Source organism: Phaethon aethereus (assembly GCF_964289735.1).
Source record: "Phaethon aethereus genome assembly, chromosome: 13".
NCBI lineage: Eukaryota > Metazoa > Chordata > Aves > Phaethontiformes > Phaethontidae > Phaethon > Phaethon aethereus.
The window spans coordinates 7,397,714-7,424,546 of NC_138589.1; the positions used below are offsets into that span (position 1 = coordinate 7,397,714).

At 43.5% G+C, this 26,833-nt stretch overlaps 1 protein-coding gene across 1 annotated transcript in view; it reads right to left on the minus strand.

The window, feature by feature from the left end:
- The window catches only part of TENT4B (terminal nucleotidyltransferase 4B), a gene marked incomplete at its 5' end in the record, with an annotated part of 43,330 nt that extends 20,599 nt beyond the window's left edge, over positions 1-22,731 (minus strand). The window contains 2 exons of the mRNA XM_082005848.1: positions 377-500; positions 22,184-22,731. Of these exons, the coding sequence (XP_081861974.1) occupies positions 377-500; positions 22,184-22,731 (672 nt within the window). The remainder of the gene's footprint in view (positions 1-376; positions 501-22,183) is intronic.
- Positions 22,732-26,833: the final 4,102 nt, after the last annotated feature.

A 26,833-nucleotide genomic window follows, 5' to 3' on the forward strand; every position in this document is an offset into this window, starting at 1 on the left:
TGGACTAGGAGGCCTGCTACTAGTGAAGCTATTTTCAGAAGATTTTTTTTTTTTAAAACACAATACTTCACAAGCACGCATGCGTGCCTGACACCTTCCCATAAATAAACATTAATGAGACTAAATGCTGCCACACTTTATGCCCTTTCTTTGACTACAGCAGGTCTAGCTTGTCTTTGTTCCTATATGTGACAGAAGATGTTGACCTGTATTATTCTAGAAATAAAGACCGTCTCTCTTATTTGACCAGAAATCCTTCTGTGTGTTTTTTAATATGGAAAAAGAAATAGTATTTTCATTATTCAATACTCCACAACGCAAACAGGCATAAAATGTTGCTTTTATAGGTTAACAAACAGAACAATGTCCTACTCACATCTGCATTAGGCCAGAGCTCTTTTATAACGTTTTCTATCCTGTTCACCACCTCCATCCGCATTCTCTCTTCTTCAGGTCTGGGAGACATATACTTATAGAAGTCAATGATTTCTTCATGAAGACTGAGAAAGGTAAAAAACAAAAAAAAAGAACAGAAAGTCAGGAAAAAACCCACAGGAGAATGAAATAGCAACTACTCTAATCAAACATGCTTTTTAAGCTCCTAGTTACCTATGTAGTTAAGGGGTAGTTTAAGAGTAGCATGCAATTAAAAAAAAACCCACACAGATTCACAACACTTAGTAACGTTTAGTCTCATGTTACTTTTCTTATGCCATCGGTCAATATTACACCGCATTTGTCAGAAGTGTGGAAGCAAATCTAAATCCAATCGCCTTCAATTCACATTGAAAGTCACACTCCGTATTTTAATGCCAGCGTAACACAGAAACGGTTCAGTCTTCAACTACGAACACAGCTGCAAGCTCCGAGTACACACTTTGCAAAAATTTAAAGAGGAGGTTTTCAGCCAATGCTTCCTAGCCAGTCCCTTGGCACCAGCTAGGGACTTTCAGGCATCAGGCTGTATTCAGCACCAAGCTTTCAAAAAGTTGATAGTAATCGTGCCAGTACTAGAACTAGAAAAACGGCTTCTTTTACCGCCTAGAGAAGGCACACGCACTCTCTCCCCAGAACAAGAAAATAAGTAGTACACAAGCAGCAGTGGTGGCTTAGTAGAATAAATGACTGACAGCCAGTTAACCCACATATTTGACAGTTTACTACATGTGCTTTTCACAGTCAGTAAGTTATGTTTAGATTGCCTATGATTAGAGCTGAAATAAAATGTCTTCATACAAATTTCTATGCTTCTGTAATATCATAAACACATCATCATCTTGACTAACAACATATTTAAGAAAAACCAGACACAACCCTTTAATTCCAGCCACAGAGTCGCTAAATTAATTTCATTTGTTTCCAGCAATGACCGTTACAGTAATAGCTAGTTTTGTTTTTTAAATTTATTGTTTCTAGTTACCGAGTACAACTGCATTTCTCCTTAAAGCTCTGAGGGACCATCACAAGAGAGCAATTTATTAAGAGCAAGCCCGTAGATGAGATGTGGAATCTAATACTTCCCTGCTGCACCCACACTTAAATAAATCAAATGTTAATAACTGGAAGTTGTATACACATGCCAACAAAACAGATACAAATATCTGAAAGCTGTATTGAACAGAGTCAGGGTAGGGACAGAACTCAAACCATCTGCATTATGTTCTTCAATACTGCAGCGTTATGAACAACACAAGCTTCTCTCTCTCACAGGAATAAAATAATGACATTACTTTTCACTGTGCATTTATTGGAATTTCACACACACAGAGTTAAGAAAGTCATAAAAGCCTAGCAACTTTTGGTGGCCATCCCACCGGCTCTCTACAGCTAACACAAATTGAAAACTTCTCTGACAGAGTTCCTGCAAAGGGAGACCCAGACAGATACCCGATTTAGCTGCTCTAAATCAACCTTTGGAGAAGCTTCTCCTCCTTTGACACCTACAGAGGGAGCGTTACAAATGCTTAAACTATAATAAAACACACCCTGTCCCCTGCCAAAGATCTGCAAAAATGCAAGGTGCCATCTCCCTCCTCTCCCTCTCTTACTGCCACGGTGGCACCAAGCCCTGTTCATGCTCAACATCTCAGGTACCACAAGGATGTTCTGAACAACGCAGCTGTGATATTCATACCGATAAATGCGGTTTTCAGCATTTATTTTGACACTGCCAGGAAATTCCTTGCCTCCTCCTACAGCTGCTTTCTTGCTTTTCTTTGGAAGTTTACAACCTGGGGTTAACGTGCACATTCCAAACCACCCCTGACTCCTCTGCCTTTGGCTTTTCAGCCACCTCCCGTTCTTCTGTTATTCACTGCTGTTCAACATGTTGGCACTTAGACCTTCATACAGCTATCCTCCCACTGCAAGAATTAAATTCAGGTGAGAAGTATGCGATAAAGGACAAGCTGAGCGCTCCAACAACCAAGTCCACTCTCCATCCCCACTGCCAGTCACCCATCTGAATTGCTCATTTATTCTCCACATGCTTGACCATTAAGGTGGCATTCAAAAACGGGAGCAACAAGGAAAACAAGCAAAAACCCAGTAATCAAACTCTAGAAAACACAAATTATTTTTCAACTGTAAGTTGGTGAACCAGCTTACAGGAAGACCTGGGAGCCAGCTCAAGGCTTCGTACCATGTCTGGCAAACTCTTTACTTTTTTTGTGGGCTACGTTGTGGGGAATTATCAAGCAACACAGCCCCGTCTCTGCCTCTGCTCCTCTGGACTAGCTGGAGCAGACTGGAACGGGCTGGTTACGTCCACAAGGCACAAGATTTGCCCCAGAGCAATGTCTTCAGTAGCGCAAGATTGAGTGCACGCATGTACTGTGTGCCACGAGGAGTGGCACCACGTTGTCTGAGGGCACTTAAAGGGCACAAGATGAGCCAGGATAATACCGAGGGACTGTCCCTGGGGAGAAATCAATGTAAGGCACAACACAAATCCACACTGGCCATCATTAGCAGGCCCAGCTGCTCCTGTGCTTCCACTTTATGGGAGTTAATTGTTCCCCTACCCCATAAGGGAACTTTGAAAGAACAAGGCAATCAGAAATGAGGTCCCCAAAGGGCACAAAGGGCCAAGCCATACAGACACTGCAGTTCTCAGGGCACTTCTCTTTATTAACTCCACTGACACTCTTAATCGAGATAATTATATCAATCGTTGCATTCTTTAGAAGCACATAAAATAATGTCATGTTGTAAGAATCAGATATATTTATTTTTCTAAACATAAATAACATATGTCTGCATCTCTTTAAATGGGATCCTTCTTATTCTTAGGTAATCATGTAAAGCTTTATGGCAAAACAAAAAATTAAGCAGCATGCAAACACACAGAAACTTACATTACACATGAACTGAATGTTACTAAACAATGCGGATGCAGAAAAAATTAAATTTGAACTTTTTCAATGATAGAAGAAAGACTTAAAGGCTACTAGAGAAAGTTCCCATCGGCAGACCAGTTGGAAATACTACAGACATATCTGTGTTTCATCTGCTGCAAGACTCCGCGCTGCTAGGACCGCCTGCGCTGCCCAGAGCCCCAGTATGCTGACGGCAGGCAGAAGCCACAAAGGCTCAAGCCTATACCTGAAATTTTATTTCCCTGCCCATTAATGGCTGCTGCCAAGAAATAAGGGAATTATTAATTAAACTCCAGACAAACAGAAGTAGCCACATGCAGATTTCAGAGCAGTGCAACATGACTTAGAGGTGTGACTCCAATTAATGTAGAGTTAACTCAAGCTGTATTGAAAATTAAAACTCAAGGTTATTCACTGTCTTAACATCTATGAGAGTCACTGTTTTTCAAAACAATTTGTTTGTATTAATGGAGTCTGTTTACAAGAGTCTCTGGTGGAACTTTATAGCTTTAGCTGAAATGAAGATCAAAGAGACAGAGAAGTTATTTTTGGCATCGTAACAGTATTTTATTATTTAATGCCATTACATTCATTAGTTACTTTAGATAAAATCCTTAAAAGGAAACTTGTTTTTAGAGGGAAATTACACTCTAATAATAAACCTGATTTCACCACGGGGAGATATTTCATTTGGCTTCGTAGGCATACTGAAGCATACCAACACCCAAGACCTACTTATGATGCATGGAGAGAGTTCTCTGCAATGCATAAGAGCATTAGTTCACTGTTTTTATTACAGCATTTTATTACATTTATTTCCTTTGTCCTGTACTTCAGGAAATCTTAACATGGGGGGAAAAGATAAAATAAGATCAGCTCTTTCACTTTCTCTGACTATGTTTTAAAACAAAGTACTAGCTGCATCACAACCCATTTTCAAGCCTGTTAAGCCGATTCCATCAGAATTTCACTGACGAAACAGAAATACAGAGAAGAGAAGCCACTAAATTTAGTGGCTTATGGTGTCTGTTATGTTTATCTGACAGAGTGATGCGTCATTAAAAAATAAATAATGGCTGCAAATCACAAGACGGACTTCCCACCATAACATCACTGCATAGCACCCCGAGGAACGCAAGTCTGCTAGACTCAAGCCGTCGAGGTGAAAAGCCACAGCTTTTGTGCAGATGCCAGCGGTACAATGGAACACAGTGCATCACATTTCTGTCTTAGTTTGAATACACCTTACTTTATTTTGTAGCACAACTTGTGGGCTCTAAACGTGCAAGTCAGGGTTCTCAAGCTGGTTTACATATATCCAAGACGCTGTTATTCTGGAGCATGAATCTTACTGCACCTCTGGCAATCACTTCAAAAATAATGACGTATGAACCAAACGTTATTTCTGTTTTACGTGCACAGCACACAGACAGCTAGGTGGGCAAGCACATACACTTGACCGTACACTTCAGCTACCTGACACAGAAAGCAGCACAACTCGCTATTGCTGTAAGTCCATTTGGCTGGAACCAAGAGAGATACTGGCAGCCATCTCGCTTTACGAAACATAACCGGAGATACTCCAAGTTCCCCTTCTCTGCGCTAGGATCCAGACACGGACCGAACGACCAGCCCACTGAGCTCACAGATTTTGGCAGCTTGGGGAGGCCAGCCGACACCACCAATGCCCGGCGCTCGCCAGCCACGCCAGCCGCTGGGACCGTGCGCTGGACCTGCCTGCCCCAGGCTGCCGAGAAGCAGAGCGCAGTCTGGCTAAGCAGAGCCGCCAGTGAGATAAAGATAATTCTGACTGGTTTTGCTTAATCACAGGATAGCAGTTAACCGTTGTCTTTGCGTGCCAACGTGCAGTATTATACTAACCAGAGTAGTAAGTTTTAATTGAAAAATTTCCTGCTTTTGTCATTCTGGGATTGTGTTATACTTCCACTCTCCTCTGGCTCTTCTTCACTTCATTTCACAGGAGAAATTAGGCAGGCATGCATGCTCCAATTTCTCTCATCAGGGTGTTACCCTTAGCTTCTGCTCCAACTGTTGAAAATGACTGGGTTAAAAATTCTGCTCATCCATCCCAAAGAGCTTCCTCTGCCCTGGGCATGTATGTATATATACAAGAAATGCTATTTGCAACATTGCTGAAAATAATTTAAAACAATGGACATTAACAATATGCAAAAAAGTCGTACAGTGCTCGTGCACTACAATTTATTCTTTAGCAGGATTTTCTGAAGGAAGCTTCATTTTCAGAATGACGAAAATTTAAATCATTTAGAACCTCTGCAGACAGTGGGCAGAAGTAAGCAACGAAGGCACAGATGACTTTTGCCTTCCCAAACTCTACGCTTTAAGATGAATCACTTCTGATTTAAGAGTTTATTGATTTTACATCCACACTTGGATGGGATATTTGCGATGCACCCCGGTAGCACTAAATAAGTCTCTTGTATCTGAATTTTCTTTAGATGAATAATTCCTATAGGACAGCGTTTATTTGTCCCTACCATTTTAAGTTTCCTCTGAAGAAAAAAAAAAAAAAAAATCAAAGGCAACAAAGAGAAATATTGTAGAATTTCAGGTTTATAATTGTCTTTGGGGAAGTATGTGAAGAAGGAACCTGAGGTATTTTAGCTTCTTGAAAGCATCAACAGTTAAGAGTCCTAACTGCATCCATCCCTCCACTCCTGAGAGGAAAGACAGCATTGCACAGGAGAAAAGAGAATAACTTCAGTTTGAAGCTTTCCAAGCTGTTTTCATAAGAAAAAGATGGTACTGTTTTTGCAACTGTAAAAAAAAAAAAGAATTACATCAGGAAATTCTGATCCTTCAGAAGTTTCATGAACTAAGCAAAGCTTTTCCCTCTCCCACCGGCAACCTACTTGGTCCTGAAGCAGTTTTGAACAAAATTGTACTAAAGTAGAGGAAAGACACAGAAATCTGCCCTCTCTCCCTCACAATTTCATCTATTCTTTTTTAAATTTATTTTAAAAGCAACATTGACAGTTTACAAGATGGGGAATCCAAAAGCTTCCCAAATTAACGTTCAATTTTAACATTCATCTCCCATGAGCTTAATAAAATAGCTTCTAGATTACTATTACCATCTACATGTGTTGAATAACAAAGCGGGAACAGCAGCAGACATTGTAAAGATCACAAATTCTTTTCCCACCTACAAACTCAAGCAAAACCAAATGTTAGAGTAGTGAAGTGAGTAAATATGAAGTATCTGCTGAGGTCCTCCCCCCACCACCTGGGCCTCTGTAGCAGACAAATCCTTTAATATTTGCTAGGTTTCAAGCTACTGAAAAAAACACCCAACTGCATCTGCAGGTGATTTAACAGGCAGTTAAGTTCCATGGTGACTGACACATCAGTCCTCACAAGGGACTAAAATTGTGCATAATAAAGCAAACAATTTTTAAAAGCCTCAGAGACTTTGACCATCACTTGTTATACCCTTAGTTATAGAACCATATCAATATATTATAGGTCACATAGTAACCATATTTTGAGCCGCATATGCCCTATCGGAGCCTTATAAATAGACATCCTAAAAGATGTCCATGTTAGTAACCTGACAAAACCAGGGAAGCTTAAGAAGCTGGGTTTTTGATATCACACATTTTTCTTCCGTTCTGTTCACCTGTTTGAAATACAGCTTCACAGATCATCTTTTCACAGTTTACCTAAAAACAGACATGCAGAAAACCCAGGTATTCCACTGCCATGTGATTACTAAATGTCACTAAAAATCAGGATATCCACTGTATAAACAGTTTCCTAAGATGCAAATGAAGAATTTCACTTTGCAGAGCGTTAGGCAAATGAGATTTATTTCTCTCCCCTTCCACTGTAGCCCAGGTGTTTGTTGCCACTCCCGGGCTTCCCAGCGACAAGGTCTGTTATAGCGGATTGCACAAGCTTCCCTAATCCACCTAAGGTAAAGGTAGCCATGTTACACTCCACCACCTTCACCGGCCCAGCTAAAGCAGCCAACTCCTCCTACGCGTTGCGGGGAGCCCGAAGAGGACCCCTCAGGGTGGCGGCTGCAGTCCCTTCCAGCCAGGTGGCAAGGGGGGAAAAGAGGCCAGTGGAAGAAACACCTTCAGCAGGCACAGCTACGTCCAGAAGACCACCGCCGGCAACCAGGCGATATCCGAGCAGCTTGCAGTATTCACCCACGAACAGCTTGACCTTTCTGACTAGCATTTGTTGTCTGCGGAGTAATTCACAGAATTGCCTTTCAGGACTGAGAGAGGGCAAAATTTTCACAAATACCTAAATGATTCAGGACCCCAGATCCTGTTTTCAGGACTGATGTCTTTCGGGATTAACCTAATCAGTCTAATATTGGGTTTGAAAACACTTTTCTGAATGGAGTTAATTTGTTTACTTCAACAATTTACGGTGGACTGATTATGCAAGTTTCTTCAAATGCTGTGGAGTAAAAAAAGATGCCACTAAGTTTACACTACAAGACCTACAATTTCTATCCTGTGCAAATATTTGAAAGTGTATAGCATAGCCCCCTCTTTCCTCCTCCCCATCAACACCCATCCACCCAAACCCTGCAAATTAATGTAATTTTTTATTTATGTTCTGGATTTAACATTAGCTTATGGGTTTAACTGCATCATAAAAGGCACTAAAATAGCACTGCCTTATGGAGACGGCCAAAGTGTGGTAGACATATTAAAACACAGCAGAAAGAAGCAATGTGGGCAGTTCTTTTCAATTATTTAAATTGTTATCTCCATCTTTTCATTTTTTAATTTATTTTAAAGATCCTTTGCTTCAATGAGGATGAATGCGATCTTCTTTAAACTGATTCAAGTTATTTCTAATTAAAACTGCCAAGCACATTCCTTACTGAAGTAGTAATGTGAGGGATTCTTTTTTCACATCAAGGTAGAAGTGAGCATTTTTTGTCTGCTTATAAATTGTGTGCTTTGTCTTCCTAAAATACACTCAGATGTACTGGAATTTCTCCTACAGATATTTGTCTTTTAAGAGGAAAAAAAGTCCTACTGAACTTTAATTATACATCAGATGCTTGAACCAGTCCTACCAATAAGCAATCTGAAGTACAACTCCGCAACAGATCCACCGGCTTTCAAACCCATGCCATGTGCATACTCGGTCTTGCTCTTTATTTTTACAGCATTTCCAGCAAAAACATCAAATGCTAACTGGAAATACCATTTTGAGAAGTACCCTTACTTCCCATTGCGCTTTTTTTTTTTTTGAATCATACTGTATTTAAAAAAAAAAATCTAGCTGAATCACTACATGTGTGGGAATAGTCTTCTATTTCTTCCCTGGAAACTATCAACACATTGTCCCTCTTTCCCATCTCTGTAAGCAAGTGCTATGAGTCTGCTGCTGCTTTTCTCCCAGGGAATGGGTTGCCAAAGGCAGGCATGTGTTTTGCTAACAGAGTGAAAAAAAAGGTATTAAGAGAAACTGCTACCTCGACAGAGTTGAAAGAACAAGTACTAACAGAAGAACAAGGTGAAGCAAGAGAGAAAGGTTTTGTGCAGGAAAAACGAAAGTGGGAAGAGCAGAGATGGGAAATACCCGTTTTATTTCATAATGACAAAAAGGCTTAACGCTAGTAATACCAAATTACCTTGAAACACACCACTAATTCCAACATCTCCCATAAAATACTATCACAAGGTTTTTCTTCAGCTCACTTGTAGAAAAGTATCAGTCTGTTGGAACAGTTATATACACAGACAAGCTATGAAGTTTACAACCTCACAATTTAAAATACAGATATATATTTCTAAAAGCCTTTAAGTTTAAAGCGCAACTCTTAGCATACATTCTGTGATTACAGCTTGAGGAAAATTTCCAAACAGCTAAAACCACAGAGAAGTTAAAGGTATCTGTTTCCTATAGTGGGGAATTAGTAACCCCTCAGCCTGCCAATTCCCCTTGCTTAAAAAGCTCTCACTCAAAAAGACTGAACAGTTTATAAGTTTTTTTAAACAAGAGCTTAACAAGAAGTAAAAGTAACTATCAGTATCAGTAGTAATTCAATTTATATTAGCTGCCAATAACACAGTAATGTTTGGGTTTGGGTCAGGATTCTTAAGAGAAGCTGTAGCCAGCAAATCCCCGCAGGCTTGCGAGTAGGTCTGACCCGGTGTGTACCAGCACAGCAGGTAGGAGGAGGGAGTTAAAAAAAAAAGTGTATTAGATCGGTTTTGCAAATTCCATCAGTGGTATTAGTATCAGCCAGAACAGAGGGATACCGCAGGTCAGCTAATATGCCCTTCTGTTTGTCTTCATAAAGCCAAGCTATCAGGACATTTTTTTTATACATCACTAGTATATCACTACTATTTTGTTAGTGTAGTAAATATTATCACATAAACGAACAATCTGTGACCTGCCAATTAGTGATACCGCATGCTATTGGGCAGAGGCGAGCCTAACACTCCCTGCAGGCTGACTTCCGATAAATAACATGTGCTCAGAAAAAAAAATCTCCTTCTGAAGACTCTGATCAGAGCTAAAAACTCGCAGCACAGACCTTTGCCACCACATAAACGGCTGCGTGTGCGGCGGGTCACCCCAGGTGAAGCCAGGCAAGCCTCGCCCAGGGCTCAAACCAGGGTCTTTGACACAGAAAAGAGTGGGGAAAAGTCCTCTGCCTTCTCACACAGCGTGTTCTGCCTGGCAAATATTCTTCTTGTTCATGACTTGATAAATTATTTTACTCGAAAGCTTAGTTAGATGAAAGGAAGGAGAGCAATGTAATTACTAACTCCTGTCTCCTTCCATCAGAGTTGATTTAAACTTTCAAACATCCGCCCCAAATAAGCCCACACCAGTCCCTAAGAAGGAAGTGAGACACTACCACAATCCCAGGCTTACGCTGCTCACCTCAAAGCCAAGTCAAAAAGCTGAAGTCCAAGTTCCCACCGGCAGCCGGTACTGCTTACACACTTGTCCCTGCAAATTAGTAACGCACCCCCGAGAGCGCGCTGTGCCAACGCCAGAAAGCCACCTCGCGGCCACCTGTGCAGCAAGCCTGCTTTTTAGCTGCTAAGTAGGCAGAATAACCAAGAACAGAATAAAAACTAAACACCTCTGCTTCAGTAACACACTAGACCAAGCTTAAAATAATTTAATATAAAAATACTAAGTCCAATAACTAAATAACTAGCCACAGCTGCAGTTTGTGAATACCTTTTCAGCTCCAGTGTAAGAACATTTTCAAATTAAATCTGAAGTGCCACCTGGAAGTCAATGCAGATTCCTAAAGCTTTCCAACATTCTCTAACATTCGGAATTTTGGGTGGCTTTTTTTTTTTTTCCTTTCTTTTTGGAGAGGAGGGAAATTTTGCACAGCATTTTGGAACATTCAAGGAATACAAAAGTGAGCCACCAGTCACTTTGGTCGCATCTCCTATATCAGAAGTATTCAAAACTTCTTACGGAAAAAATTGAAGCTAGCACTTACTATGAAAGCTACAAGGTTTTAAGTTTGTATGTTAAATTTATAGTCATCAAGCAAAATAGAGATCCCAACTTACGTGTTTAGCACGTGTTCAGAACCAGCTTATCACCCACTTATTACTTGTTACTGCACCTTAGTGACACTCCCCTACAATATTAATACAAGGTTAGATGTGCTGCTGTCAGATCCAGGCAAAATTCAAATCCCAGCAGCAGCTCTCCTTCTCACTTCCAAATGCTCAGACGTGACTGGAGCGGGTACATTTTGAAGGAGGAGGAGAAACAATCACATGCACTACGGCAAGGTACAAGGAACATTTCAGGTAACTTTTTACTTTGATGATTTGTTATCTTTACAGTAAAGGTGTGCAGAGTGAACTATGTTCAGATTAAACAACGCAGTATTCATTTTGGGACTCATGATGCAGTAATATGCTACCTTAAAGGTATATATGAGAAACTATTTGCTCATATTCTGGTTTGTTTTCTTGTGTGCAGGTGCTCCCACTTGCAAGGCAAGACACACGGGTAGCAGAAAAACCATGGGCCTGGAGCAGTAGCACTCAACCTGCAAAATGTTTCGGAGAGTCACCAGCCTCCTTTTGCTCTGCTTATTACTCTGGGCTAGAAAGCTATCAACAGTAATTGTCAAATTGACAATGCCCAAGCAGATCACAGAAAAATGTCTCCTAAGGTCACCCCTGTTAGCCCAGCGATAGAGATGCACACTCAAGAGCTTTGATGTCAGGAACTGGAAGAAATGCTTCCTCCTCCAATGTACGTGACTGGTCTCATCCTTCAAAGTATCTGGAGAAGAGAGTCTCTGACTAACCCTGTGTATCAAATCACGGGTTTTATATTCTTCTTCCCTCTGAAGCTTCAGCTAGTACATCTGTCGGCAAACTACCAATATAAGTCTAGAAAATACTTCACTGAAATACTTTCCCCGAGTCCAAAATGTTAAAATTCAGAGACACCAATATATGCCAAAAGATGACTTATAAAAGATTCCATGCAACCACCTCAATTCCCGGGTTCTGCTTGGGCACAAGGACAAAAGAATCGGCACATGGTGAAAAAAAGGGGCTTCTAATGGTTTGAGAGTTAAATCCTCACAACTGACCCAGGCCTAACATCATGTAGGCAAACACATCCTAGAGTGGATCTAGGATGGGATGTCCCCGGCATGGCACACCTCCTCATGCCGTTCACGTGTCGTGCGCGAACACACTTGTGTGCCATCTTCCAACAGAAGCACCAAATGGAGAGCGAGGGGCTGTGCAGAGCTCTCAGAACACCCACTCAAGATTCATCCAACTCACTTTCTGAAACCACTCTCTCAAAATAATTACAGTAATAATTTGAAGATTAAGCAAATGTGTCTAGTGTACCAAAAAAGTGGGCAGAAGATGCAGCAGTGGAGACCAGCTATCAGAGAAGCATAAGAGGGTCACTGCAAGCTCTACATACTGCTGAATCAATAGCAACTAGAAAGAGCACGTTTCAGCACGCCTGAAGCAGGTACGCTTCAGAGGAGCAAAGGCTGAAGGGAACTATTCCAGCGTACAATGTTCAGTGACTTAATGCCTACAGGCAAATACCACATTATACAAGAAACGAGAGAGGAAGTTTGGTATTACACAGTTATTCTCTTCGTTTGCTCCAAGGTGCTGTTATGCCAGGAGCTGACACTGCTGCTCAATGCCACTGAAACATTATCTTTTACCACCTGCATATGCCCTGTCGCATTTGGCCAAGTTGTAACAAGAGCAGCTTCAGAAGATCACTAGTTAATTCAAATTTAGATAGATTTTGGCTAAGAAAACGTTTGCAGCTGATGTATAATGTGATTACAAGACAGCAACAAAAGCAAGACAGTACTGTTGTTTCTTCCTAATCTCAAAAACTATCCCGTAAGAGGAAATCCAACAGCTCAATGAAACAAACTTCTCTTCCACCTGATGTTGGAAGCAGAGGTACATGTAAAGAAGCTGCTTACCTCAAATAATGAACTCTCTCTTCAAGGCAAAAATCAACACGAAAATTTTCTCCTCTGAGTACCTGCCAAGTATGACTACTACAAGGAAAAATCCCCATGGATGAATGAGAGTAAGACACTGACCCCAAAACACAACCAGAAGGCTAAGTAAAGAGAAGATCCTCAAGCACATGAGTTCAATCACCCAACTGAAGAGGAGTGTGACATAACAAAGCAAAAATTAAATAAACTAAACTATCAGGGCCTCCTTTTTTCAGCCTGGCTCAATATTGACCCAAGACTGCATGACTTGCAATCATGACCATTACTCAGATCAAGACAGTTCCCTCACCGCACTATGTTTAACTCAGTACTTTAACTGACAGTTGTGGAAAGCTTCCCGACTAGGAGTACCTCTGAATACATAAGACAGAAAGCCACTGTGCAAAGCGCAAGTCCAGAGTAAAACTTCACAAAATTTTCAAAGACAATGCACATACTTATTTTAGATTAAAGGCAAAATCTCACTGAGGAAGAAAGGGGAGGAATGTAAATGCATATAAAGGAGTATGCTTTTTGTAACAATCCCCTTGAAAAGAAACAAAGGAAAAAACCCCAAAACGAGAACAAAAAAACCTTTTGCTTTTTGTAATATGTAAGAAAATATCAGCTGTTCCTAAAGTAACAATGGAAGTGAACAGCTTTAAAATTAACATGGTGAGACAAAAACTTAAGGAAAGAAGAAAGTTATGTTATCACACTTCCTCAGTCTAGATCAATCACAACATTAAGAGGTCAGGCAAGGTCAACAAGCTTTGATTAAGGAATCTGTATCTTCAGACTACACATTGACACTTAACATTAAGACCAACACCTTAGTCATCAGGCTACTGCAAGATATTCCTGCATGCTTTATGTTAGCGGTATTCTTACTTTAATTCAGTATGACGTTATATGAAAGGCCTACCCATACTTGATATTTGTGACAGGTTAATGCAAATTCCTTCAGATTTTACTGGGTCCATAAACAAAGTAACTGTAAGAAAGCACTGACACTTTAAATGTGCGTATTTAAATCTACCTGGAAATAAATCTACACTGAGTGAAGATGATGAGCCAATGTTTCTACTCACCTACACACCTCTTCCTCTACTACCCTCATTTCCCTGATCTGCAAATTTCTACAGGACTTAATGTTTGCATTTGCTCCTTGTTATAACCTATCACTTGCAGAATCACAACACACTTTACTCCACGCTGTCTAACAACATTTTCAATATAGTGCTGGCTATTTCCCCCCTAATAAATCATGCTGACAAGATGGAAGAGTGGAGATGCACAGACACTTACTTTGATCCTAAGCCTCTGCTTATTTGATCCTCTGCTACCACTGTTTTCCAGTAAAAAAAATCTCTAAAATGCAATACAAAAAAATTGCAAGATGTATGCAATACAGCATGGTGATGGAGAATTCCACACTGTAAAGCCTTCTCAAGCAATTGTAGCAAGACTGTGCCTTTTCAGCTGCATGTTGCTTTTGAATAATTCAGATGTCCTCCATGGCATGAGAACTACATTACGAGGCTGTCAGAAAGGCTGATCTGGAATGAGGGCTGCCAAATAATCTTGATTGTCACCACGGGAGAAAGAAAATTAACAGATGTTGCTGATGTACCAGCATAAGACATCCTCAGACCCAGTCATGCAGTCGGTTCATCCTCACGCTGAGCCGATGTGCTGGAACTGCGCTGGAGCAGCTTCCTCCTACCTGCCACCCACTCGCAGAGCTTCCCGGCCCGGAGGCGGCCGTGGTACACGATCAGTTCATGGGCTGTGCTGCTCGGTCTCACGCAGGTTTTGGGACACAGCTTTAAGGGTCAGAACGATAACCGTCAGGGACAGCTCATATCAAAAGAACTACACTAAATGCAGCAAAACTAATGCATTAATTGTGCGATTATGATGCAACACTCAAGTACCACCAATACAAAGTTACTGAAAAGATTTAAATGGGCTCTAGAGATCTGTAAGGAGAGGTTTTTGTACACACTTACAAACAAGAGTTCTGCTGCCTTGATCCACGTCTATGTCTTGCTTTGACATCATAAGTTCATAGTATTCCTGGAAAAAATTCCTGCTGTTATCTACTGTAGGTTAAAGTTACAAAATGATTAAAGTTCAAATTGCTCCTTCTGTAAAGCTATTTGCAGCCTAGGAAAAATATCTGAAACCTGCATCCAGTTCACTAGTTTTCCTCTCTTTTTCTTGCTTATAGGAATACTTTCTTTAGCCCCAATTTCGAGGCAGAGGGACAGAAAGCAATATTAAAATATGACCGACATCTTGAGCATTCTTTGGCAGTACATCCAAAAAGATAGTTCAAAAAGACCAATGCTGGTAATTTAAGAAATCCCAGCATGTTCAAATAATGAATTAGCACACAAACTACTTGCTAAGAACAGTGACAGTATTTATTTGCATATTATATGTACTATGCAAGATTTTCACTGGTTATGCCACTGTATCACTACAGCACACACACCTCTCAACACAATACCCAACCTGGCTCTGGGCTGCATTCTGCTACTGCTGCCAGTTCCAACATCCAGCAAAGAGTGGATATGAAACGACTGTTTCATATCGCATGCAACATACACAAAAACCTGAGAGGCACAACTCAACTCTAGTTTTGGCACATGCATTATTTTGGAGCACATACCCCATGCTCAGACATGCATTCTGAACAACCAAATTATGAGGTCAATAAAAAGAAATATGAAGTATTATATTATTGCCTATTTTGATAGAAAGGTTACATACACAACTTCTTAAAACCGCATTTCAAAGTTTTGCCAATTCCCAAAGTAAAAAACAGACCTCATACTCCAACTTTAAATAAGTGAGTACAAGCTGCCCAGGAACAAAGTATAACAGCAAGATGGTTGAAAAAAAAATTGAAGGAGAGAAAAATGCAACAATACGCTTTCATGATACGGGTTCCCACCTATTTGCTAGGACCAACGACACAATCTCAGGCTTCCTAAAACTGACCTTATACTAACAGTTTGCCAACTGAAAAGTAACAGCTACAACCCCAACACATTTTAATACAATATTAATAAAGATTCAGGGTGAGATCCTCTTTTTTCAACTGCCTACTGCTATAGAAAGCATGCATCAGCTCTCGGGAATCAGCAAGCACGTAAGGGGGAATGACATACTCTTCCTATTACTTAATATAGACATCCCTATCTACCAAAAAAAGTCCGCCAAACTTCTGTTCCTTATATAGCCACTCCAAGGTAAATAGGTGCCCAGGTCTCAAACAGAAGATAAGAACTGGAGAAAACAAAACAGTTCACAAGAATACGCTCACGTGCCGTTTCCTTGCACGTGTAGAAACCAGCAAGCCTCTGAAGTCCGCCTTAAATTGTTTAAACAGAACATGCCGAAATGTTGGCACCGCTCCAAAATCCTGCAAGCTCAAACAATACTGTTATATAATATTTACAGTATATTTCCTGAAGGTTTCCTCAAACTGCCTTTAGTTCAACATCTTCATCCCCTAGTAAACTTGTTTCTCTCTCCCAACCCCTCCAAAAGAAGTAATTTCTTACTACAGGAGGCTGTGGGGAAATATCTGATTTCACTTCCATAAAACCCAGATGACCGCCTTCAAGAGCTGCACAAGCTGTCACAAGGGTACTGCCAGAACTGTGCTGTGGCATGACTCAGGACAAGTCCGAGAGCGATGGTGGATCTTATCAGACAGATACAAGAAAAGGATTTGCACTCAAGTCACATCCCTGCACTTCTACCTCACAGCTTACGTACGCAGCTACAGAAGTGAAGAGAAAGTACTGTTCTAAGAGGCTTTTTCAGGGAGCAAGCAAATTTGTGTCTGTGATTTCTTCCTGAATAATTCATTTTTACGCATGATGTACACAGTGAATTCAACTGCAACCTATGCTTTAACGTACATGTCTTCACTAAGTCCAAAACACAGGCAACTACTCTAAGAGAATGCATGAAGAAGTACGAAGAAGTCATGCACACACCTCAGTGCTGTTTCACCAGAAGTCAGAAGCCTGAGCACCAAAGTGCTTGTTTTACTTTTGTGAAGCATTTGTACATATCAAGTAGCGCGACAGCACATCAAGCACCACCCATACATTTAAGTACTTAAGGGTACATGCCAAAAAACAACACAGTTGATTAGGATTTTATCGGATTTCCCCAAGTTAGGCATTCAGCCTGGCTAAACATTTTGCTGCAGGTACAGATACTTGCTCTGCTCAGTCTACACACAGCTCTTTCTGTTCATGCTCCAACCTATGTGGAAATCATGCTACTGTGGCCGACACCATGCAAGGGCCTGAGCAAATAAGAGCTGAAGAGACACAGGGTAAGTTATCTCAGGCTGAGGGCTATGTTAGTGTAGCTACGTGTCTTCTGCTCAGCTCAAAGCCTGCAGAGAATGAGCCTGCACCTGCCTTAACGCACTTAGCTTCTTTCAAAATAAGAGATTAAAAGACCCAAGAAGCAAATTTCACATGAAAAAAAAATCGTAATAGAACTTCTGTAGCAAAGACATATGGAATTAAGCTATTTTCTTCCTAAAGTAGTTACAATTTTATTTCACGGTATCCTCTGTAATTCTGGGCAACATGTTGGGAACCCTTATATCAAGTAAGCTGAAGCCTGCTCAATTCTGTACCAACCAGCTGGGGAGTGGGCGAGTGCGTGCACATCCGTGTGCACGACGTCCGTGTGCGCGCCCCTCCTCTAGGGGTCACAGATTCTCTCCCTTTCGTATTGGGAGTTTCCATCAGTACTTCACAACAGTGTGCGTTCAACATTTCAAAGTACACCGTTTTCTATTTAACCCAGGTTCCTCCTCAGGAGCACATATTACAGATTTCCCTCCCTAAACGCACAAAATGGGTTCTTGCCTTGGACTGCAGATTCCTGTGAAAACTAACCAGCTCCCTGCAGAATCCCAAAATGCACATGTCCTACCTGGGAACTACGTAAGAACTGGACTCTTTCCTTTGGCACAAGAATCACAGAAACCTAGGAGAAGACAGGCCAAACTTAAGCGCAAGTCTTTATTTTTGGTTTTTGTTACACTTAGGGCTTCTGGCTTAAGCAGTTCTTCTTGTGTCACCTTTTAGCTAGGCTCAACCTAAACTCAGTGAAAACTGTAAAACATCCATTTCAGTATCCCAAGTATTTTTTTTGTCTTTTTAATTGTGACATTACTAACATTATTTACTGCTGCCCTTGGGACATGCGCGCGCACGCACACACAGAATCTCTGCCAAAACCCCAACCCACACATCCTTCTACATCTTTGAGTTTTGCTACCAAGTACCCTGTCAAGGCAAATACAATTAAACTCTTTAAAGGTAGGTTACATGTTAAGTCAACAGTAACATCATACACATGCTGTAAAACTTTTCTTTCATTTTCTGCATTATCTGTTCTTTTTAGCACTACTGTCTGTTAACAAAGCCCCCAGAGCCTGTAAGATACACAAGCTGAATGTGACCGGTGCAAAGAAACTTGCAGGCAGCACCAGATAAGTGATTTACAGTGATGTGTCAGAAGTCACAAAGTTAAGAGTGCCAGAACAAAGCAGAGCACCTGTAATGCAAACTTCTACATTATTAATAGAACTGCAAGTCTGAAAACCTAGAATAAGGGACAATATTAAAGATAGGCCAGAATATGATGTATACAATAGTACTATTAAGTCTGTGGGAGTAAAAACTGGCCACGTCTTGAATTGTCAGTATTTCAGCATTGTTACATGCTAACAACTCTTGTGCATGCTTTCTAAGAAATATGTCTTGAAATAAAAACCAATACTGTTGTGGGCTATTTTTTAATTATTTGTTTATCTCTGTATGTATAAATAGCACTAACTAAGAAAGTATGATTCTCAATAAAAATTTAAAAAATGAAAAGAAAAAAACTCAAAGATCTGACTGAACAGATACTTAGCTTTTAACTAAAAAACTCTATTATTTCAACATGTTTAACTTAACTAAATCTTTAGACAGTTAGTTACACGCTGTTACGTGTTAACGTTAACTGTCTTACTACCTAAAAGTTATTGGACTGTTTTTCCAGACAGCTGATGAACACAATTGCATATTCACACAAAAGCTGGTTTTGCACATCCATACACACAAGTGACATTCTTGCACTGGAAATATGAACGCCGCATGTCAGCTTCCAACTGTGTTTGCTGGCAAATCAGGCCCAATCTTTCTGTAAATGGGACTGTTCCACAACACTGTTGTATTCAAAAGACTCAAAATTTAAAGTGATTAACTGAACAAAATTACAGGATGGTACACAGGGAAAAGTGCCGAGCCTTTACTACTTTTTCACAATTTGTATCGTAAGAATTAGGGAAGAAAAAGGTACCTGTTAACACACAAGCAATGCTGTAATAGAACTGCAGGTATCTTCTCTCCCCAACAACTGCTCGAACCACTCAACACGAATTTGGGAACCCATGTTGGAAATAATCAGTTTAAAATACTTACTTTACCAACAATCTCATTTGCTACGTTACAAACCTCTCTATCCATCATTACTGTCTGGTGCTTCAAGACCTGAGACAGATGCCTTAAAAGACAGTTATTAAAAAGAAACTTGTATGAGGGAGCAATGCCAGCACCTCAGTGCACACCACAGGAGTTACAAAGCGAGGCTTCACGCGGCCTTGCCGGCAGCCAGTTGGTCATGCTGCAACCTTCACAAGACCTAAGCATTTTCTATGTATTCCTAGGAGGCTTCAGCTCCTTTTAGAAGTTGTTTTCACAATTTTTCATTCAAGATTTGTTAGCCAACTGCTTCTAAGTATCTTTAGAATAAGTACCTTTTTAGAATTAAACATTACTCACTGCCCTAATTTAGGAAAAGCAATGTAGGGGTCTTATTTTAGAGACACTCTACCTTGAACAAGGGAAATAGCTGAAACAGAATCTCAGCATCCTGTAGATATATGCCACAAGCTAGACAGTCAAGCCAAATGTAGACCAACATATTTGAGTACTTTTTGATACTACTAAAAAAAAAAAAAGTCCACAGTATGCTTCCACTTGGAGTTTGAAACTGATTCAACCAAAATTCTACTCTAGCAACAGACGTCACCTTGAATACTTTGGTACATTTGCTGTTGTTGCTGCCGTTGTTGTTATTAATCTCTTGCTGAAGCTGACCCTCCCGCCCCCCCGTATCTTCTATACAGGGAAAAGGTCTATGAATTTTGGTCTATGAAACAAAACACAGATAGAGAAAGGCACTTCTAAAAATGTTCCTCAACCTTCAAGTAAATAAGTGACATGCTAGAAGATAAACAGAGTCCAAAAACTAACTTAGAAAAATTCAGTACTTAGTATGTTCTGCACGTGTTATTTTCAAGTCTTGCGAAGAAAGTTATAGAAGGTTCCAACGTATAGTGACTAGAGAACTTAAAATAGCACACTTCTGTAGTGTCATTTTATGAATTATTATAACCCCAGCAGTAAAGGTAGCATAGGAGCTGTCAAGAAAATAGAGAGCCAGAGGTGGTAAGAGTTATTCTTCCAAAGTGACCAGCAAATTTGAATAGTCATTTTGACAAATCTTACAGAATGATGATTTTGGAAGGCAAAGAGGTCAACGCTTTCTGGTGGGAGGTGGCTGAAGGACCTTTACGTGCAAGCTGGGCACACAAAAACTGACACACCCAAATCATTACAGATTTCTAAAATGAGCTCTTCCTGGCCTTTGACTGTCACCATACACCTCCGCCATCTGAACTCTGGAACGAAGCCAGACTCGTTTGTAAAGGAGCAGGGCTGGAAAGGGTATTACACCTGCACACACCACATGAGAAATCCATACTTAACAAGTCAAACACACATCAATGTGCTCTTGTCGCGGGGAGGAGGGGTATGCTATGAGTCAAGGCAAAGGTTGTATTTTGAAAAGCATGAACTTCAAAAAAAAAAAAAAAAGCCACAGAAGTTACCAAATGGCTTTTATCCAGGGCATCATCTGTAACAAAAGCCATCCCCGTGTTTAGAAAAAGAGTGGAGGGAGAGCTCAAAACAGTTTTCAGGTAAACAGGACAGAAGACACATGTTTGCCTGCCCTCGATCTCTGTGGGCTCGTGCAACGCCAACCAATGAGACCTAAGCTAACACAAAAACACTACGGACAAAACACTCCCATCGGCACACGCATTCCACAGTCGGGGCTCCATGAAAACCATTAATAACCCCATACTGAAACCCACAGCGCTCTATCCACGCACACAAGTTTATTTCTGAGAGCGGGCGCCAGCATGTGCGTGTCCCTTCCCTGTCAGGCCTTGGAAAACACGCTCCCCGTGCAATCACCTCGGCTGCGCGCTTCCTTTTAGCAGCGGCAGGTTATTAATTGTTTAAGTTACGGTTCCTAGCACACGTCTGAGCCGCGCGCAGCAGGAAGCTCCGGCAGCGTGCGGGAGCGGCGGGCAGGGCCCGCAGCGACGCCGGCGCCCTCGGTCCCCCCGGCGGCGGCCGCGCCAGGCGCCGCGCGACCCGGCACGCAGCAAGTGCGGGTGCGGGAGCGGCCGCGGCGTTGGACGCCTCAGCAACGACGAAACGCAGAACGACCGCAGAGCGAGCAGCAGGGCAACACCCGCGTGCGCGGAGCGGGGCGCGTTACCGGCCGAGGAGCGTGTAACACGCCCCACGTGCACAGGCGGTGACAGCAGATGAGCCCGCGCGGAGCCCTCGTCCCCTGCGCATAGGCGTGCCCGCACCATTAGCACGCACCCGGGCACCCCGCCGCCGAACGCCTTTACCCCCGCTCCCTGAGGAGCCGCCGCGCCGGCCGGCCGCGCCGCCCGCCCCGGAGGGCAGGACGGTCAGCGCCGCGGCGCACGAGGGGCCGCCCCGCCGCAGGCCGCTCGGCCGGCGGGCACCAGCGGGGCCGGGCGGCGGGTGCGCACGGCGGCTCCCCGGAGGCCCGCGCCGGGCACTGACAGCCGGGGCAGCGCTGCCCCCGTCTCCCCCCGCGCCGGCGGCGAGCGGCGCCCCGCGGACACGGCCCGGCTACCCTGCGCCACCCGCCGGGGCCGGGGCCTGGGCCGCGCCCCGCTGCCGCGCCTCAGGTGCCGCGGCCCAGCGCCCCCCGCCGCACCTCGGCGGCCGCCCCGCTACTGCTGCCCTACCCGGCCCCAGCTCCGGCCCTCCTCCGGAGGCCGGGCCGGGGCCAGGCCCGGCGCTGGCCGCTGCCCGGCGCCCCCTCGCCCGCCCGCCCGCCCGCTCTCCGGCCCAGCGCCACGGCCGCTCACCCTACGACTCCCTGGCTGTAGTTCCTCTTCTTCCAGGGGCTGCCGGTGTAGAGCGGCTCGGCCAGGCCGGACTGGGCCCGGGCGGCCGGCTCGTCCCCCAGGGCGGGGGCCCGGCCCTGCCCGGGGGGCCCCAGCAGGAGGCTGTAGTTGAGCCCGAAGGTGCTGGCCTTGTTGTCGCGCTTCCTCTTGTTGCTGGCGGCCGCGGCGGCGGCGGCAGGCGCCCCCCCCCGTGCGGGCCGGGCCCAGGCGGCGGCCCCCGGGGGCGGCGAGGCCTGGTGGTGGCTGCGGTTGTGCTGGTTGTTGGCGCTCTCGAGCGGCAGGAAGTCGGGCTGGGGGTCGGCGCGGGGGGCGCGGTACATGCCGGGCGGGGAGGCCGGGCCGGCCCCGGCGGGGGCGCTCTGCTGCTGCTGCTGCTGCTCCTGCTGCTGCTGCTGCTGCTGCTGGAAGTAGAGGTTGCGGACCCCCTGCGTGGTCTCCCAGATCTGCATCCACAGGCGGTTCGAGGGGCCGAGCTGCTCTGGCTGGAACCAGGCGATCCGGGGATCCATCAAACGGGGACCCACCCCGGCTGCCTCCGCTCCCCGCGCCGCGCCGGCCGCCGACGCCGAGACCCTGTCACCGGGTCCCAGCGCTAATGGCGGCTCCTATAGAAGGGCAGCTCCGCGCCTGCCTGCTCGCAGCCGTCGCTCCACAGCCCCCGCCCCTCCTGGCGAGCGCGGCGAGGCGGGGCCCGGCTGGGCCGCCGGCACACGGGCCGCGCGCAACGAGGGGGGGCGGCGGCGGCGGCCGGGCGGCGCACCCGGCGAGCCCCGGCCTCGCCCCCGGCCTTCCCTCGCGCCTCTGCCGCCGGTCCCGGCGGCGCTCGGGAGCGGAGCGCCGGGGCCGGGCGGCGCTCGGGCGAGAGCGACGGCTGCTCTCACGGCAGAACCGTCCCGGTCTCGGGGCGGCCCGCGGCGGGGCGCAGGCTCCTGGAGACCCACCGGCCCCGCGCTGCAGGGCTGCGGGGCAGCGGCAGGGAGGGGCCGCGCCCGGAGGAAGAGCCCTCGCGCCGGCTCCCCCAGCCCAGCCGGCGGCAGGTGCGGGCGTGCGGCAGGAGGCAGTGCCGCCGGCGGGGGAGGCCCGGGCCGGGGCGGCGGGGAGGGCGCCCGAGCGGCCGCTTCGGGGGTGCCGCTGCTGTCCCCCGCAGGGCTAGTAGTGCCTGTGTACATTAGACAAGGGCGTCGGGCGTACCAGTACCGGCGCTCTGCGGCACACGGCCTCATCTGCGGTCGCGTTACCCTTCTCGGACGCCGTCAGCTGCCGCCGCGCTCCCCAAAAGCTTCTTTGGGGATGGTTACGGACACTTCTGGGTCTTTCTGCCTTTCATTCAGCTCCAGAGGAGGGGAAAAGATAGCCTAGGTGCCGTGCTTGTATAGCCCATGCTTCTGCAGACGGAAAAACACATCACATACACAGCACAGCAAACAGCAACATTTAAGTAGTACAAGTTCTGCTCAGATTCAGTTTTATTTTTAGTGTTTTCATACTACAGCCTTAAAACATCTTCCATACAGTGTCAGCTAGAAAGTTTCCAGCATACAGCATGGAGGGGCCTGGTGCTTCCCATAGTTTCTGAACTGCATTGGAAAGGATTTCTCTTTAGGAAGACGGAGGTGGAGGTTTTGGAATTGAAAAGACGCATTCCAATCTTCATGAGGTGGACAGTTTGCACACCACTGCCTGATGACAGCTGAAGACTGAAGTTCTGCCTTTTCACCCCCATCCCCCAGTGTCCAAGAGCAGCACATTTTGTCCTTGTCCCTCTTCTGTTTTGTCACAGGATGTCCGATCTGCATTGACCAAGAGAAACTCAAGTCCAGCAAGAAGCTCTAGGGTAAAATCTGGCCTTTGAGTTGACAGACTTGTTTAATTGCTTTAAGAATTAGGATCTGTACCCAAAACTACCACCAAAGCCAAGTGGAAACTTAAGCACAGCTTGGAATTAGAGAAAAACCACCCTAAATAACCCTATTTTCCAAAACCCACATTCCTCAGTTATTCTGAGAATTACAAACATACCAGAAAAAGGCAACTAGCCTGATGTTCCTCTTACATCAAAGATGCAAATAAAAAGGTTTCAATTCATAAAACGTTTTAAACACAACACAGAAAAGTGAGCATGAGTCTAATAAAGGATTTCATGTTATCCTTAAGAAGATAACAGTAACAGAAAAAATACCTGTTTAAAAAAAAAGCAGCTAATTCTGCAAAAACCAATGATTTGTTCTACAGTCATAGCATAAAAATGTAAACAAGTTTTATTGTAGGACTGAGGTTTGTTAATTTACAGGATTCCTCAGTAGCAACCCTTGTCCCAAGCAAATAAAGCCAGGACACAACATGGGTGGTGTGACACCACAAAGGCTTTAGATTAAGGAGTATACCTATGGGGTATTTAAAAAAAAAAAAAGAAAAAGAAAAAAACCCCACTTGAATATAGTCAGAGAGATTTTTTTAATCATGACTTACAGCTCTTATTTACTAAAAAGAGAACTTCTCAGAAAAGGTTATTTAGAAACATCGTGCATTTTCTAGCTGAATCAGCCATTCTTCAGTTGAATTCTGGAAGTGCCTGTCACTCTCCATCAAGGAACAGGGAGGAGGGAAGAGGCCAATGCAATTTTCCTTGGAGTTCAAAAAATCTTCACATCAGAGAAGAAAGAAAACAAAGAATCCTTGTCAAGATTTTTGTCCAAAATGGAACACAAAAGCGGGAGAAGGTATATCAAAATCCCAATGCCTCTTTAAAAGCGATATAGGTATTTATGTGAGCGCCTCACAACCCCAGGCGTGTACTGGGACCCTCCACTGTGTTGAGACCACGTAGCAGCCACAATCCTTCTAATGGCATACAGATTATTACAATGGTATCTTATTTCAGTTCACCAGCATTTTGATTTAAGCCCTTAATGTAACAGTAATACAAGGAGTTCCTGACACCCAGATTTGAAAGAGAAAAAAGTGTCTTACCATATCCTTTGCGTGCAAGTCTCAAACTATGTTTTTATGTGGTCACTGAATTGTCTGACAAAATGCCTCTCACAGAAACAAGGAACTTATGAAAATAATACAGAAATTAAATTAGAGTGAATTGATTTACATGCATGCTATTTTTCCTGGAAGGCACAAAAGTTAACAGTTTGAATTTATTTGGGAATTAGACAAAAAAAAAAAAAAAAAACCACCACTCAAGTAAAAGCTTCTTCAAACAGAAAGGCTCACCACGTTTCAGCCCTTGTGGAAAAACTTCAAGTTCTTTAATCTGCTGTGACTGTCAGAGTTTTAAGTTTTTGCCAATTACCTTAATGTTATAGATCTTAACAGTATGTCCAGCGCAAACTGTATTTAGATTGTTTGCTCAATTTGTCTGTGCCAGAAAGGAACAATTATATTATTTCCAGTTACCACTACCACTGCCTGAATTTGCAACAGTAAATGTAAGGCTAGACACTTCCATCCAGTCCTCTGGGAATGCTTTTACTGAAAATTACTTACTAAGGAAGCAGAACTTGAGTTTATGTTCATTTTTGGTTGGTTGTTTTATGTTAATATCCCACAAGATATGCATTTCATTTATAATACTTCAACTACAAATGGATTTTAAATTAATGTGTTCTCTGACACAGTTCTCATCTTGTGATTTTACTGTACTCTGATTTTTTTTTTTTTTAATTTTATTTTCTCTCAAAATACAAATGTAAAACCAAGGCAAGTAGTACTGGTTAAAGTTATTCTTGTCCCTCCAAGACGACAATCTTTAAAAAGAACACTGTGCAAAAAAGTACCTTCAACATACACCACAAACCCCAAATAGTTAAACTATTGACTATAATGTGGTATACAGCCATCTTTTGAATGTCAAGGCATGATGTATAAAAAGTACTTCACAACAAATGCTTATTTAAATCTTGCCACTTGTTTCTTTTCATAGAGAGCAAAAATAAAACCACATAGCAATAACTCCTGATCTACACAAATGGGGATTCAACATTTTGCGAGCTGCAGAGAGGCCAAAGCAGCAGCAGCAAATGCCACCAGTCCTACTGCTTCTGAACAGGGCAGGGAGCACACAGCCCTCTTTACTCAATACCATAGACCGACTTAAATTCAGCACCTATTTTGGTATAAAATCTCAACTCAAGAGACAGATTCTGTTGTGTTAGGTGTCAGACAGGGAGACAAAAAAAGCAGCAATCCATACTTTCAAAGGATTGCAGTTTTTAATTGAAGCACAGACAGATGATGCCTTAGGGACCAGGAAAAGCAAACAAATTCAGTTTCAGATACCTGTTTTGATACCAGTCTTATCTGTGTGATTACATGAACTGATGAAGATCACTTGAAGATCATCTATTTAGCATCTATTTACTTATGCTGCACACTGGCTAGATCAGTCCTACTTCTGCCACCCTCAAAGTATCTTCAAGATCTGGCTTTGCCTTTGTAGGCTGTCAAGGATCTTTGTCTTTGTTTCAAGCTTACCCTAAACCTATTTAAATAAACCAGTGCCAAAAGAGCTCCCAAAACATTTACTTTGCACCACATCATCACTTCTTCTGCTGCCTTAATTTTCCCTAACTGTATCAGAACAACTTTTATAGCGCCAATCTC